The sequence below is a fragment of the Eschscholzia californica genome, unplaced genomic scaffold (genome assembly GCF_041429995.1).
Source record: "Eschscholzia californica isolate CP2 unplaced genomic scaffold, dmEscCali1.0.p SCAF_4, whole genome shotgun sequence".
Classification (NCBI taxonomy): domain Eukaryota; kingdom Viridiplantae; phylum Streptophyta; class Magnoliopsida; order Ranunculales; family Papaveraceae; genus Eschscholzia; species Eschscholzia californica.
Genome location: NW_028238461.1, coordinates 5015377 through 5030555, shown reverse-complemented (window position 1 = coordinate 5030555; position 15179 = coordinate 5015377). Strand labels below are relative to the sequence as shown.

Below are 15179 nucleotides of genomic sequence, written 5' to 3'. Positions count from 1 at the left end.
TTATATGTTTGTTATGTATTCATATTATGTAATATCTAGATAATCTTGGACCCTAATCCAACAGGTTTTAACCTTTTATTATTTCTCTTCTTTTTAAATTGATTATTACTCTCAGGGACGGATCTACAGCCAGGCCAAGGGGGGCCAGGGCCCCCTTTGGCTGGCTGCAAATCCTTTTAAGAATAGTGATTGCTCTTGCGGTGTATGAATAAATAATTTGTAGGTCAATATAATACAAAGATGTGGCGTGGGTGAGATGGTAGTAATGTATGTGTGGAACGTGAGGGACTCGGGTTCAAGTGCTGTGAGGCTTAGAATTTCTAATTTTATGAAGTTTTTTTTGGTTCAACAACACCCAACAAAACAATTCTTGTTAGGGAGATTTTATAGGGCCCCCTCATTTTTGTTAATACGTTCTTTTCTCTTCTTATAACGTAGTACTTTATTAATCGATGGAATTGATTAATTTTATCTTATGAATCAATTCGAAAATAAATGAAAATTCATATAAAGACGTAAAGTTTTCGTATTTCAATTATGTTTTTTTGATTCAAGTAAAAAGTGTAGACGCAAAATTTCCATTTTTTTTTAGTTTTCTTGAAAGAAAATTGAAATATATATTTTAGTTCACTGGAGCCATTGCACTTTCTAGGACCAACAAGTTGTGAATTAAATTGTGCTTTAAAGTTCGAATCATCAATTTTATCATGTAGCTCCATGAATATTAAGAAATATAAATTCAAAAAAAAAAAATATACTTCGTATAGTTAAATATCGGCCCCCCTTGATTTCTGGTCCTGGTTCCGTCCCTGATTACTCTCCCTATAAAACATCAAAATACATGGCATTAATATGTAACTTTTGACAATTATACACTCATACTATTTAGATTATATGATACTTGAGTAGTAAAGCAAAAGATATTATCTAATAGATTATTAACTCATTCATCCTACTTTTCAAATCATGACACAAATCCTTTTGTCTTTAATATAATGAAAAATATCCAAAATGAATCAACAAAGTTTTCAAAATCCAACAAGACACATGATCTAATTAAATTTTCTCTCTCACACACACACAAAAGAAGCTTGTGAATAGCAAGAAAAAAGTGTTGCCATGAAAAGGAGAAATTCTTTTGATAATCAACCGGGCCGGGGCGGTTGAAGTCTTCAATGAACACTTAAGTTTTTATTTTTTGTTGAAACATGAAAACTGAAGTTAAGATAGCCAAAATTCATAACCCAATATTTGCATTCATTCATCCAATTCCTTTGATAACAGAACAAACCACTCCCAAGATAGGAGCAACTAAACAAATACATTTATAAAAAGAGGCCCGTTTCTATTGGGCATTAAGAAACTTGGCTCTCTCTCCAATCTCTTATGTTGGAGAGAGTTAACATTGGAAAACAACAAAACTCAAAACTTCCCCTACAAACAAGACTAGAACCCTAACCTAAGATTTGTTTAGTGAGAGAGGGAGAGAGGTAGTAGTAGAATACATTGTATGTTTACAAGAGAAGAGAAAGAGAGAGAGGGAATTAGGGTTTTGGGGTTTTCTTCCTATGGGCAATTAGGGTTTTTACCAGGACCACCATAGTAAAAGTAGCTACCCCAATCACCATTATTGCCACTTTGAACATCATAACAATTAGATTGCTCAGTGAAAGTCCCAATCCCTTTAGGTGCCCTAAGATTATTAGAACCATCAACAACTTGAATATTTCTAAAGTAACTTGCTTTACTAAAACCTTCTTCAGGAAATTTTCCACTACCCATTTGAGTTGAAGTATGCTGTCCATCTGGTTGTGAATTCACAACTTCACCTCCCCATTCAATCATGGATGCACTATCTGCTAAATATGAGAATAAGAAAGATGGCCAATACCCTAATACATATCCATTCCCAAATTGCATCCACCAATGTCCTTCCTTTGGATCCTACCCAAAACAAAGAAAAAAGATTAATCAATAAATTAGTACTACAAAATTACTCCTGCAAATTTATCAAATTGTCAGAGAATCTCTGCTTTTTTTTCAAGTGGGTCCTTTTCTTTTGGACTTTAATCTATTCCCACCACCACAATACCCAATTCAATAAACAAAGAATTAGTCAAGAAACAGATATCAAGATTCAATCTTGTTCACAAGATGAGCAAGTGCATGTCAGAGATTTTTTATTTTTCTTTTGGCATGTTTGTTTTTTATTGGGTTCTGTCAATTCTGATAAGTGATTACAGTAATGAAATTGTAGTACTATTCTTTCAACAAAAAAAAAAGAAAGAAATTGTAGTACTATTGGGTATTTGGGTGAGATTTTTTTTTACCTTCCAGATAAGTATACTGATATCATATTGAGAACCATGGTACCCAGATACAGGAAAGATGCTTGCACCCATGGCTATATCACTGTTGACTTGAATGAACCCTGAACAGAGAAGATTATAGCATCCAGTTGCTTGATATGCATCACTCTGTTAGAACATCATCCATTAGACTAGAGAGAGAGAGAGAGAGAAAGTGAGAATCTAAAGGAACAACAACACATGGGGGAGACTTACAGTCCAATATGTAAAGAGTCTTGTGTTATTATCTCCATATAGATCTGGGCTGACCTGTTTTTCAATAAGATATAAATCAAAAGATAAGTAAAAGAAAAAACTTTTTCTTGTGTTGATTCTAAAAAGAACTCTTTTTATGAGGCAAAGATCAAAAGAAGGTAAATTTTTTTCCTTTCTTGAAGGTCTTCATTTAATCGTTCATTTAATAGGTTAAATCTACCTGCCAACCAGCTTCAATGCTATTAAGATCTTCACCAAAAGAACCACCCAAGATCCAAATTTGTGACAAACTAAACTCATTTGATTGTTGAATTTTGGGTTCCCAAACATTAATAGTTGCTTTTGCTCCATAGTACTTATCTCCTTCAACATAAGCAATTGCATGCTGCTCACTCAAAAGAGAGAAACACAAATTGCAGTAAGATAGAGTGAGAGATGAAGAAAGTAAAAAATGAAAATGAGGGTTTTTTATAAAGCTTATACCTGATGACCATTTTCATTGATTAGGTTAGGTTCAGGCTTGGGTACAACAGCAGACCTTGGTTTAGGGATTGTTCTATGTTTCTTCCTTCCAAACCTTTTAACAGAACTAGCTCTTAAAATATCATCACTCTTTGTTCTTCTAATTGGTATGGTTCCTTCTGGACACCTTCCATTTATATGCCATAACTGAGTAATGGGTTTTGATTCCTGGTTTGCTTTTGAAGAGACTACTTTGTTCTCATCATAAATGCCTTCTGGATGATATGTAGGTCTTATCTGAAACACCCATTAAATTTTCAGAGAGAGAAATGAAGAGAGAGCCAGAGATATATAGAGACAGAGAAAGAGAGAGAGAGAGAGAGAGAGAGATCAGACCTGAATGGTGTGGTTTTGAAGAAATGGGTGATCAAAGGCTGGTTGATGAGAGACATGAACACAGTCTATTATATCTCCATCTGGGCTCTAATAAATAAACAGGAAAGACAAGAAATCAGAGAAAAGTTAGGGCTTTTACATTCTGTTCTACTAAGAATCGGAATGATAGAGAAAAAATTGGGGGAAATCAAGATGAAAAATAAAAGAACAGACTTGGAAATGGAAGTAAATTAAAACCCAGTTTTAAAACTAATATATAAGTAAAACCCAAGCTAGAGATAAGCTCCGATGATGATACCATAAAAAAAACCCTAGTATTCCATTTCACCTAAAAAAAAGTTTAAGACCAAAAAGTACAGAAAAACAACAACTACCAACAAGAAGAAACAAACAGAAATGGGGGAAAAAGATTCAGAATCAGAAGAAGTAGAAAGGATGGTAAACCTTGATAGTCTTTACAGAGGGTTTGTTCAAACGATTCAAATGTTTCTGAACTTCAAGCCTTTGCCGGGAAATGCCTATTCTACCAACACAAGTTACCGGAAACATCAAAACCAAAGATAAAATCATTATAACCACTAACATTGCTACCCTAATTTCACCATTCTTGCTGCTTCTGCTACTAAACTTGGTAGCCATAGAGAAGTAAAATGACAACCACAAGACTAAACCCACTTCAGAAAACAACTAAGATTTGGGTTTTCTCTGCTAGAGATGAACAAATTTCTCATCCACCACCATGGAAGCAAGAGCTAATTACACAGATTTCTCACTCTCTTTTTCCCCAAATAATTAGGTAATAAGAAGGGTTTGGGTAGTCAATAAAATCCGCCGACGGTGGTTTTTTCTCTCTAAAATGGGGGTTCTGTTTCACACGGGAGAGAGAGAAAGAGAGAGAGAGAGAAAAGTGAAGAAGTAGTGGGGGAAAATTGCATAGATTGATGTACACAGACGGAGGAATTTGTCGTTTTGAAAAATGGCCGTTGTTGTTTCTTTTCACTACTTTTTAGAAAAGATAACTTCTACTCTTACCGCATCTCTACCGTTAAAAACTTACCGAATCAAAATTTCAAATTCTAACTACTACTGTAATAGTTCAACAAAAAAAAAAAAAAAACTACTACTGTAATAAATTTGGAAAGGGAAAACCACTTTGAAAAACAAAAAAACAAAAAAAAAAAAAATTGTCAAATTTTTTTTTTTTGGGAAATCGACTACGATCAGCGTTACTCATTACAAGACATTGATACATCATTAAGATGTGATAAGTCCGACAAACGTATTATTTATACATTTAACAACCTAAATTCAGTGACAATGGAATCCACCTCGTCTGGATTCGAACCTATGACTTTCATGATTTTCGAGTTTATGTCAACACTGTCAACTAGATGAGCAACCAAGTGCTGACTGACACAAAATTTTAGGACATCGAAAGTTTACTTTTATTATTGAGGCGCCAAAACATCTCTTTCTTCTTCACGTTCTTCTATCTTCGACCATAAACTCAGGTCACCACTTCCGACCACCACCATTTCTCTCCTCCCTTTCTCTATCTTTGTTGATTCTTTTTTTTTTCTCCCTTTTTAGAATTTAACATTCTTTTATCTTTCTCGATCTTTATTGTTCTGTCAAAGGAGAAGGGTTTCACGTGAAACCCTCCTCATGGGATTCGGCTAAAATGCTTTATCCAAGCAAAGGGAAACTTTTCCCTTCGTCGGAGAATTAAAATTAGAGTGAGCGGAATAGATTAAACTGAGAGAAAAATAGGGAGGGAAGAGAAAGATTACATGTAGAGTGAGAGAAATGGTGGTGTTGGTGACTGGAAGTGGTGGTCAGAGTAGGAGAGAGAAATGAATGAAAAATATTAATCACCGCCAATGGAAGTTTGCCTGTGTAGAAAACAAAAAAGTTAGTCAAAAACTTTCATCCAAAAATTTGTACTCCAAAAAAGAATTTCTTATTTCTCCAAAACGATGGTTATTTCAAAATTAAAAAATGTCTATCACGGTTATTGATAATGTTTGTGCTTCGCACATTCATACCTGAGTCCGAGAGATGCGAAGTTTTGGTATTAGTAAAGGTACCAAAAAAATCAACTAAAAAGACTCGTATTTACTAAATTTAACACACGCCAATGGCATTAGCTCCGGATACTCTTCCAAACAATATTGTACTATATTACATTAGATGTTATATGTGTATGCTCAAAATTAATAAATGTATAGGCCCTAGAGTGGACATGTCAACAATAACAGTCCCTTTTACTTGTTAATAAAATTTGGGTAAGTAGAGTTCTCCAAACGAAATGGTGCAGTATTAAAAAACATAGTAAAGTTCTATATTTTAATTTTCTCCCCGTCTTCATTCGAAAATAAGAGAATTATAAGATAGCTTTACCTAGGTTGTATAATTACAGAATGAAAGAGTTTGTTGAGAATTGCAACTGCAAGTAAGCAGAATATTGAGCAAGCTAGTTTAATTAGTACGTGCCCCTTTTAGTTTACCAATTTCTCCTCTCCTTTTGATCTCCATCATGGTATTTTTTCGCAGAGTAAAGTAGGTGGATACTTTAGTCATGGAGAAAATAATAGCCGATGCAGAATGATGTAATGGAGTAAAAAAAAGAGAATGAAAATAAAAATAATAAATAAAAAGAAATAAGTAGGAGAATCTTTTTCTTTTTTTTTTTGGTTGAAGAATAAGTAGGAGAATCTAATTGTATAAACTCAAACTTGAGATGGATCTTTTTGATTCTCCAATAATCATTCCTATGTTATTTGAATGATACTACAAAATTTTAAGTACTTTGATATCGACATAGCGACATACATTTGAGATTAGACCTTTTTTTCAAGGAAAAAAAAGCAATACGAAAGATGGACAAAAATGATATCAAAGAGGATTGACTCATAGAATAAGGTCACAAGTAAACGTTACTACATTAAACATCTTCTTAAGCATGTTTTGAATACTAAAAGCCATGAAAAACCAATTTTACTGAACTTATTTTTTTCTCCCACACACAAGTAGTAACTTGTATTCTTTATTATTCTGCAGTAAGGGGGTTGGGTTACAGACAAGTTTTGGTAAGAAAACAATAGCTAGTGGAACAAATATGGCTTTATTGGGTGTCCATTAAGGTCCAAATGTGTGGGGACTAAATGGGTGACCCAATCTTAATTCTATTGTCTGAAAAACAAAAGTAAAGAAAAGGGTCATGGATAGAAAAGTCTTGTGGAAGGCTGAAATATCATGTTAGATAAGAACATTGTTAGGTGGGTTTAATTCAATGCTTTGATGGATTGATAATAAAGGTACTTTACCTTTACAAGGGGATGAAAAGTTTTAAATTGGTTGTGAAAAAAACTTCTACTAGTAATTAATTTGGTGGAAACAAGCCCCCTACTAAATTTGCATCAAGAGTAGTTACTTATTAGAATTATACTTGGATTAACTCATTACAACTTAGAAATTAGCTTGAGATTTGAAAATTACTTTGATTTAAAACTACACCATCATTCTTAAATGATAAAAGATTTTTTCTCATATAACTTATACAATCATTTATGTAGATTACAGGAGCTACACTTTCCATCTCTCTATAATTAAGTATGAGTAATTCCATCCATAATAAAAAAAAGGTAATCACAATTTCAACTATTTTGTTCTACATTAAATAATTGAAAAACATTAGTGGCACATAATAAGGCTTTCCATTCTATTTTTACTTGTTAGTTTTTTTTCCTTTTCATTTTTTTATAGCTTAGTTTATAACTTAATACACATTATTAATATCTTTGCTACAATAGTAAAAATAAAAAAGATAATTTTGTAAAAGTAAATCATTTACAACTATATTTACGACCTTGGGATGCTTCTTACTTAAAAATGCATCAATCTAACGGAGTAAGCAATAAATAAAGGTAAATATATAGTATGACTTTAAATAGAACTTTGACATTGAATTAAAGTTCACCATCAAGGCATCAATTGAGCTAAAAAGTGTTGAGAGGCTTTATTTAATGGGGAAGAACATGATAAGCATCTAATGACTAATGGTGGAATTCCATTTTTATACATGGTTACAAAGATTGATTACCTTGCTGTCTATTCTATTTTGAAATGACGTTTGATTAATGTGATAGGAAAATGATCCTCATCCCGGCACGCCCGAAATCTGGCGAGGTGACGTGTCGGACTGTAATCTAGAGAGAGAAAGTATTGCACTTTCTCTCTCTAGATCACAGTCCGACACGTCACCCTGTCGGGTTTCGTGTCAGGATGTGTATCATGGTTGAATGTGATAAGGCTTTAATGTACTACTGTCGGAAATAATTTTTTCCCTTTACATATAGGTAAGAGCTATATTTTTTTCATCGTATTTTTCATTTTGAGACAACTAATATATATATATATATATATATATATATATATATATATATATATATATATATATATATATATATATATATATATATATATATATATATATATATACATTTTTTCCCTTTATCACGTGTTACTCACTTTTTTTTTTTGATGAGAACCGTTTTACTCACTTCTTAAATCATTTAAACACCATAAAAGACAAAAAAGAATTCATCAAAATTTCGTGACAGTCTTTCTAGGTTAATTTCTTCAAGTAAATACGCCTTGGGTGATAGGATTACATAATAATGTAGAATATGAGAAAGAAATGAAGAATTAGACTAAGAATTAAGCCCACGAGGTCATGAGACTGAGTCTCGGTGGAAGCAGTTTGTCATCAAGATTTATTCCAAGTAATTTAGGCAATAAATAAAGTACACGTAGAAGTACATGGGCTTTCAGGCCTTCTAGGATGACCCTAAGAGTCTTTATACGATCTTTAGGGTCCATAATACCTTAATTGATGCTCGATCTAATCTCCAGCGCCTATAAAAGTTTGAAATCTTGGATGGCTTGCTAACAGCCCTGTCCGTTAATAATATGTTTTGTCGGGTGCTTTTAGCAGGCCCATTTGGGAAGGAGAAGATCAGTGGGAGTTAAGACTGGTGGGGGTGGGGCCGTGGGGGTATTGAAAAGAACATAAATCGTCATTAAACATCAAAATCCCAACCAACCCGCGAAAAAAAAACTAATAACTGAATGACTGAGAAAGTCATTTGAAACAAAAAAAAGAAGAAAGAAAAAGAATGACTGAAAGTCAACTAATTGAAGGTTTCTAACTTTCTAATTCAAAGACCGATCGATCGACTGAGAAGAAGAAGAAGAAGAAACGAAAGAACAGAGCACTGATACTCTTTCTCTCTCTACTTTCTCTCTCTCTAGGAAGAATTAACAGAAAGCTAAAAAAAAGGAAATGATTCTCTCTGCAACTGCTGGAGCTTCAACCTCCGTCATTCATGGCCATGATCAACATTTCTTCACCACCACCTCCGCCACCACCACCACCACTACCATCTGTTCCTCATCTCTTTCCACCGCTTTCCTTAGACATCATCGAATTCCTTCCATTACCATTTCAAATCCTAATAAAAAATTCCCAATTAACTTCAACAGAGTCTCTTTATCTTCAACAATCATCACTTCTAATGAAGATTTCAACTTCTCACCTCCACAACAACACCACAATAAGGTATTATCATCTCTCTCTCTCTCTATATATCTCGTACTAGTAGAGTAGGGTTCAATTTCGATTACAACTTCAATTTTGATAGAGATTTGTTTTAGGAAGATGATAATGATGAAGAGAGAAAACTACCTGATATACAAACCCTAATTAGAAGATTCTGGAAAGTAGCAGCACCATATTGGTTCTCTGAAGATAAAGTCCTTGCTAGACTAAGCCTTGCTGTTGTATTTCTTCTATCTTTGGCTTCTACTGGAATCATGGTTGGGTTCAATTTCATTGGACGTGATTTCATGAATGCACTCGCTAGTATGTTCATTTCAAACCCTCTAATACCCAGTATATATATATATAATTCTTACTTGTGTGTGTAAAATTGATTCATGCTAACATTTTCGTCGTTAATTATGTCAGAAAAGGATAAACGAGAATTTACAAAGCAACTTCTATACTATCTTGGTGCCTTTGTTGTAGGGATTCCAGTAAGTTTCATTTTTACTCTTCTTCTAATTACCCACTAGTCGTTTTGCCCAAAATCCATAGACGACAAGATTGCTCACAACTTATCTACTTTACAAATTTTAGTGTGCTTAGGGCGTTGTAGAATAATGCTAATACCTCACCGTGAAGGCGTGAACGCATGGTTTGAGTCACTAGGCTCTCCCCATCTATGTAGAGGCTCAGCTTAAAAAATCGCGACCCATCCCTTCTATATTACCATGTTAGTTCTTATGATAGTCCCACATCACTCGTGAGAGCGTGCGGAGTCTGTGCTACAGGTGTGCGCTCAAGGTTAGTAACTAGCGAGACCTTTTGGGGGGGCTCGTGGAGCCTTACCCCAAGAACAAAACCCCGTAACTGTGGGTCTGGGCCTGAGGTGTCAAAAGGGGAGACAATATCTATAACGGCTAAGACTTTGAGCCTCACCAATCCTGTTGGTCCCAAGTCTCCTTGTAGACCAGTTTCCGAGGAAAGATTGTCCAAAACTTTTCTACTTTACAAATTCTAATGCTCCCGGTGTGGGATAATTTTAATATTTTAACTCCAAAAGAATAAGCCTATGGTTTATTATTTTAACCCCTAAGACCTTAACTCATAGAGGGAAGTTCTAAGGCTTTGAACTAATGGCCTCCCAATATGAAATGTGCTTGCTTTCAGTTCTCTCTTGTCTCCTTTGTGCTCCATTAGCACCTGTTAATATATTATTCTTTCAGTGAATAAATTAGATTGGTCGGCTTCGACGCCTCCATTACGATTGCTTTGATAGAATCTTTAGTTATTGTTGGTTGTTAAATTTCATATTTAAATGTCCTGCAGGTGATGGTTTTGAGAGATTATGCTAAAGATTTACTTGCTTTGAAATGGAGATCTTGGATGACTAGCTACTACATGGAACGTTATCTTAAGAATAAATCTTTTTACAAAATTCAATCCCAATCAATAATTGATAATCCAGACCAGAGGATTGTGGATGATGTTAATTCATTTACCAGCACAGCACTTTCATTTTCTTTGACAATTTTTCGAAATGTGGTAGACTTGGCAACCTTTAGTAGAATACTTTATGGTATCTATCCATCACTCTTTATGGTGCTAATATTATACTCAGTTGGAGGAACAGCAATTAGCATATTTCTCGGCAAAGTAAGTATTCTACGGTTCTACCTGCTTAAGTTCAAATCATAGTGCAGATCATTGTTAATTTCATTTCAAATTTCCGATATTTCAGAATGTTACTATTTGTCATCGAAGATAATATTTGATGTAAACTAGTTGGTGGTAGCTTCACTGTTCACACAAAATGTTACTAAGTCATGAAACTTTCTTCCTTATGATCACTATTAGGGGCTTGTAACCTTGAACTTTTTGCAAGAGAAAAAAGAAGCAGATTTCCGATATGGACTTGTACGCGTTCGAGAAAATGCTGAATCAATTGCTTTCTACGGTGGCGAGGAAAATGAAAAACAGATTTTGCTACAACGATTCACCAGTGCTTTTGAAAACTTAAGGGTATTTTCTTTTTCTTTCTGAATCTTTCATAGAAATTCACACCGTTGCTATTTCCGTTTTTCCCTTGTACTGGGTACAACCTACACCTTAAGGGTTAGAGCGTACAATAATAAACCTGTAGTCGTGAATGCATCATCATCATTCGGTTGAGAAATTGTATGTCTATACCTATTTGTCCAAGGCTGATACATTTAGTTCCACACCTATTTTGTTGTTTGCATTACCTATATTAGGGAGTGAGAGTGTAATTAATGAGGAGACAACCACAACCTTACTTAATTAGAATTCTCTAATTTTCATAAGAGTAGGCAATGAAGAAAATCTCCGAAGACTTTTTGGTCCTACGATAAAATCATTTCTTAGATCAGAATGTGGTATGAATAAACTGTTTCTATAAATAGTCTTCTAAGCGAGTTCGTGTCATTAATATTACTTTCCTGATGAGTTACAACATGGTTTTCACTGATCCATTGGTATATGAAACGATTCACCAGAACATCTGTTCCGTCAATTGTCTATTATCGTTTTTTTAGTTTGGGATGCTGCAATTATGTCTTCTCAGTTCAGTTTTTTTTTCCTTCGTTCGTTCACGTTGTCTTGTTGTGGTGTTTTCTAATATTTTTTTTGTTTGTGCAGCGATTGTTGATTTCTTCTCGGAATCTCGACCTCTTTACCACTAGTTATAGCTGGCTGATTCAAGTTCTTCCTTCTGCCGTAGTAGCTCCCATGTATTTCTCAGGGAAAATTGAGATGGGGGTCATAACCCAGGCTGGATCAGCTTTCAGTCATGTACTATCAGACATGTCTCTTATCGTCTACCGCTTTCAGCAACTCAGTTCCTTTTCAGCTATCATTGAACGACTTGGTATACCTTTATTTCCCCAGATATATTGATAGTTTAATATTTTATATACGGAGCTGCTATTACAAATTACTCTTTAACTTGATTCATTATACTTTGTTTTAGTAAATTTGAGAGTTCGCACAGGTTCTAGTTCAGAATTTATGTATGCACAAATATAATAAACCTCTATAACGAGTTTTCATCAGTTTATTTGGGTTTTCAGCAAACACCCATTAGCATCCGGTAGCCTTGAAGTTTAACCATATGATCTTGTTCAAGAACTTCATTCTCTACTTGAACTGCTTTCCTTTATTGTTTTTCGTATTCATCTGTTTGTCTTTCAATTATGTTACGATCTTCCTGCAAGTAGTGGGTGTCTTCGAAATTTTGTCAACTTTTAGTTACCTCTTTCACATGATGCAGGTGAGTTTGATGATTTACTTGAGGATAACTCTCATGGTCTTTCCGAGTCTTTGAATGAGATAACAACTGAATACAAAGATGGAAATAATTTCTCATTAGCTCAAAGTAATGGCACAAATTTGGAGAGTTATCACAAGTTATTAGACATTCAGAACTTGACACTAGAAACACCAACAAGTAAAACTACTCTCATAAGAGATTTATCATTGGAGGTTCATACAAAGGATCATTTACTGGTTAGTAAGTTTCACTGTTTACTCACAACTAACTATTTTCGATACAAAGCTATTCACTTCAACTAATTTGTAGGTTATCGGTCCTAGTGGGTGCGGGAAGACTTCGTTGTTGAGGACCATGGCTGGTCTTTGGAGTACAGGAGACGGGAATATCACATTTTACATAGAAGATGCAGAAGAGATTGCTTCTCTTGAGGTAACTACTGAAAGATATAAAGGTAGAAGATCGAGGAGTATATTTTTCCTTCCTCAACGACCTTATATGATTTTGGGCACACTTCGTCAACAATTGCTTTATCCTACTTGGACGGAAGGCCCAATTCCCACCCAAGGTACTAAATTCTCTAATAAGCATTTTTATTCATGTATTAAAAAATGACCGCTTTATTCAGAATCTGATCACTGACTTAGACTTGGTCTGATGGTTGCTAATAGATTCTTATCGGTACTTTTTTTTTCTCTTCCGACAATCAGCTTTTGTACTGCCCAAATTATCTCCTCTCTTTTGTTTCAGTTCACGATCTGAACAAGTCGCCCACAAAGCCTAGTTCTTTGAAGAAGGATATCGATGAAAGTATTAGGCTTAATGATATCTCCGAGGTAGAAATCTCCCAGCCTAAAGAAGATGATCTTATTCAAGTTTTAGAAGATGTTCATTTGGGATATATATTATCTCGTTTCAATGGGCTCGATTCTACATACGAGTGGTCTAGTGTCCTTTCGCTCGGTGAGCAGCAACGTTTGGCATTTGCACGTCTATTGCTTTCGAAACCCAACTTGGTTTTACTTGATGAATCCACCAGTGCCTTAGATGAAGCAAATGAGGTAATTCTATGATTCAATCTACTTATTTTTCTCATTTAAATCAATCCATCAACCTCATTTCAAAACTAAATCTGCATGCCAGACTAGTCTAAAGTGTCGGCTATGATACCAGAGTGAAAAAAAAATTGGGGCGATATACAAATGCACCGAACTAAACCATGGTTGTGGCCTCATTTTGCTGTAAAAGTGATATTGACACATGTATCAGTGTATCTGACATCAGGAAGGACTACACTTTAAAAGACGGACGCCCACATTATTTCTTGGGTTCGTCTGTTATGACCAATTTTTTTTTGTTCTTATAAATATTGATGTCATTTGTGCAGGCTCATTTATACAAGCAGATTAAAGCTGCAGGAATAACATACATCAGTGTTGGACATAGGAGAACCCTCTATGATTACCACGACAAAGTCTTGCATATATCTAAGATTGATTCTGATGATAATATTTCGACTTTGGTTGGTAGCGAAAAGAATTGGACAGTCAAGCCCATTATCAGCCAACACAATCCGCCGTCTGTGGTACAAAATTGTGATCAACCAATTCATTGATAAATATATATAGAAGCAGTATGGGGCCATTTATGGTTAGGATCTTAAGTGTGCTTATTAGAACTTCATGATTTGATTTATCATTATACCTTTCCCTTTTTTGCCAGATAGAATTGTCGAGTGTGTTTGTGTATAAAAGATTGATAGGTGAAGTTTTTCGGAACATGATCACGAATGAAAGTTTTAAAGGTGCTTCCCAATAGTGTCATTCGCTCCTTCCCCGCCTCTTTTGATTTGGTAAATCTAATTTGATTGTATTTGGTTAGAAGCGCCCAAAATCGGTGGATTCGGACATTTTGTTATAAAATTTGGTTTAAAGTCCCTATAGTTCAACTCTAATGTTTTGAGTTGAAACAAAAGGGTTCATGTCAAATTTTGTTAGGATTGATGGATAAATTCAAGGAGAAAGGGTTGGAAGGTAACAACAAAAAAAAAAACTTATCTTATGGAGAAGAAGAAGACGAGAAATTAGTAGTCATGCCCAATAGAACTTTGACACATGGGGGTTTTGAAAATAGGGGCGCCAGAACCATTTGTCTTGGGCGCGTTTAGGAGTTCGGTATATTTTCATTAATTCTATTATGAGGCGAAATTAGTAGACACACCCAATAGAACATTGACACCTAATCAATTTGACGCCCGGTAAGTAAGGATTGATTTTAATCTGGTCAAATAAATGGACGGTCCAGATCGGAACAATCCCATCCATCACACTGGGGGACTTAAGTCAGCGACGCACGGGTGGGAGTCAGTTAAGTCTGACTGAATTTCAGAATGATCTGGATGTTACTAAATTTGGAATAGTTTTTTTTTTCTTTTTGATGAATAAAATTTGGAATAGTTTAGAATTGGAAATTACTAAATTTTCAAATTTCTTCTCTTTCCTCTTAAAAGGTGAATTTTTCTTCTTTTTTTCCCATTCTATTTTGCAATTTGTGAAGCTCTTTCTCTCTGTCTCATGAATGGAGAAATACTTACCACCACCAATTCCTAGAGCAACAGAAGAAGAAGATGAAGGAAAGAGGAGGAGGAGTATTTGGGCAACACCACCAGGTCCAAGAGCATCACCTTGGCTTGTCTTCCCAACTGGAAAATATGGTAATTATCAAACTTTTTGTGACCTAATTGAACAACCCCATAACCAAATTTACAGAAAGTGTATACCAGAGTTGAATGGAACTTCTTATTACCAATATGGTTCTCATCAAGGTTGGTTAGTCATCCTCTTTCATGAACCAGATTATCATTATT

The 15179-nt window shown here is 34.8% G+C and overlaps 2 protein-coding genes across 5 annotated transcripts; one reads left to right on the top strand and one right to left on the bottom strand.

The window, feature by feature from the left end:
- Positions 1 to 1236: 1236 nt before the first annotated feature.
- On the bottom strand, positions 1237 to 4507 carry LOC147541880 (protein neprosin-like). Of its 2 annotated transcripts, none has more exons than XM_086633604.1 (7): positions 3867 to 4507; positions 3423 to 3509; positions 3048 to 3323; positions 2785 to 2949; positions 2565 to 2618; positions 2300 to 2477; positions 1237 to 2259 (listed from the first exon to the last, which is right to left on the bottom strand). In XM_086633604.1, the coding sequence occupies exons 1-7, from the start codon at positions 4059 to 4061 to the stop codon at positions 2138 to 2140; spliced, it is 1077 nt and encodes a 358-aa protein (XP_086489730.1). In that variant the 5' UTR covers positions 4062 to 4507; the 3' UTR covers positions 1237 to 2137. The 2 variants fall into 2 exon arrangements, with proteins under 2 accessions (XP_086489730.1, XP_086489729.1); XM_086633603.1 differs by having other exon boundaries at positions 1237 to 1944; positions 2331 to 2477.
- Positions 4508 to 8543: 4036 nt separating this feature from the next.
- On the top strand, positions 8544 to 14130 carry LOC147541879 (ABC transporter D family member 2, chloroplastic-like). Of its 3 annotated transcripts, none has more exons than XM_086633772.1 (10): positions 8544 to 9042; positions 9138 to 9345; positions 9451 to 9518; positions 10354 to 10680; positions 10882 to 11046; positions 11683 to 11911; positions 12314 to 12549; positions 12623 to 12881; positions 13064 to 13374; positions 13701 to 14130. In XM_086633772.1, the coding sequence occupies exons 1-10, from the start codon at positions 8767 to 8769 to the stop codon at positions 13926 to 13928; spliced, it is 2307 nt and encodes a 768-aa protein (XP_086489898.1). In that variant the 5' UTR covers positions 8544 to 8766; the 3' UTR covers positions 13929 to 14130. The 3 variants fall into 3 exon arrangements, with proteins under 3 accessions (XP_086489898.1, XP_086489899.1, XP_086489900.1); XM_086633773.1 differs by having other exon boundaries at positions 8580 to 9042; positions 9142 to 9345; XM_086633774.1 differs by lacking the exon at positions 9451 to 9518 and having other exon boundaries at positions 8580 to 9042.
- The last annotated feature ends 1049 nt before the right edge of the window (positions 14131 to 15179 follow it).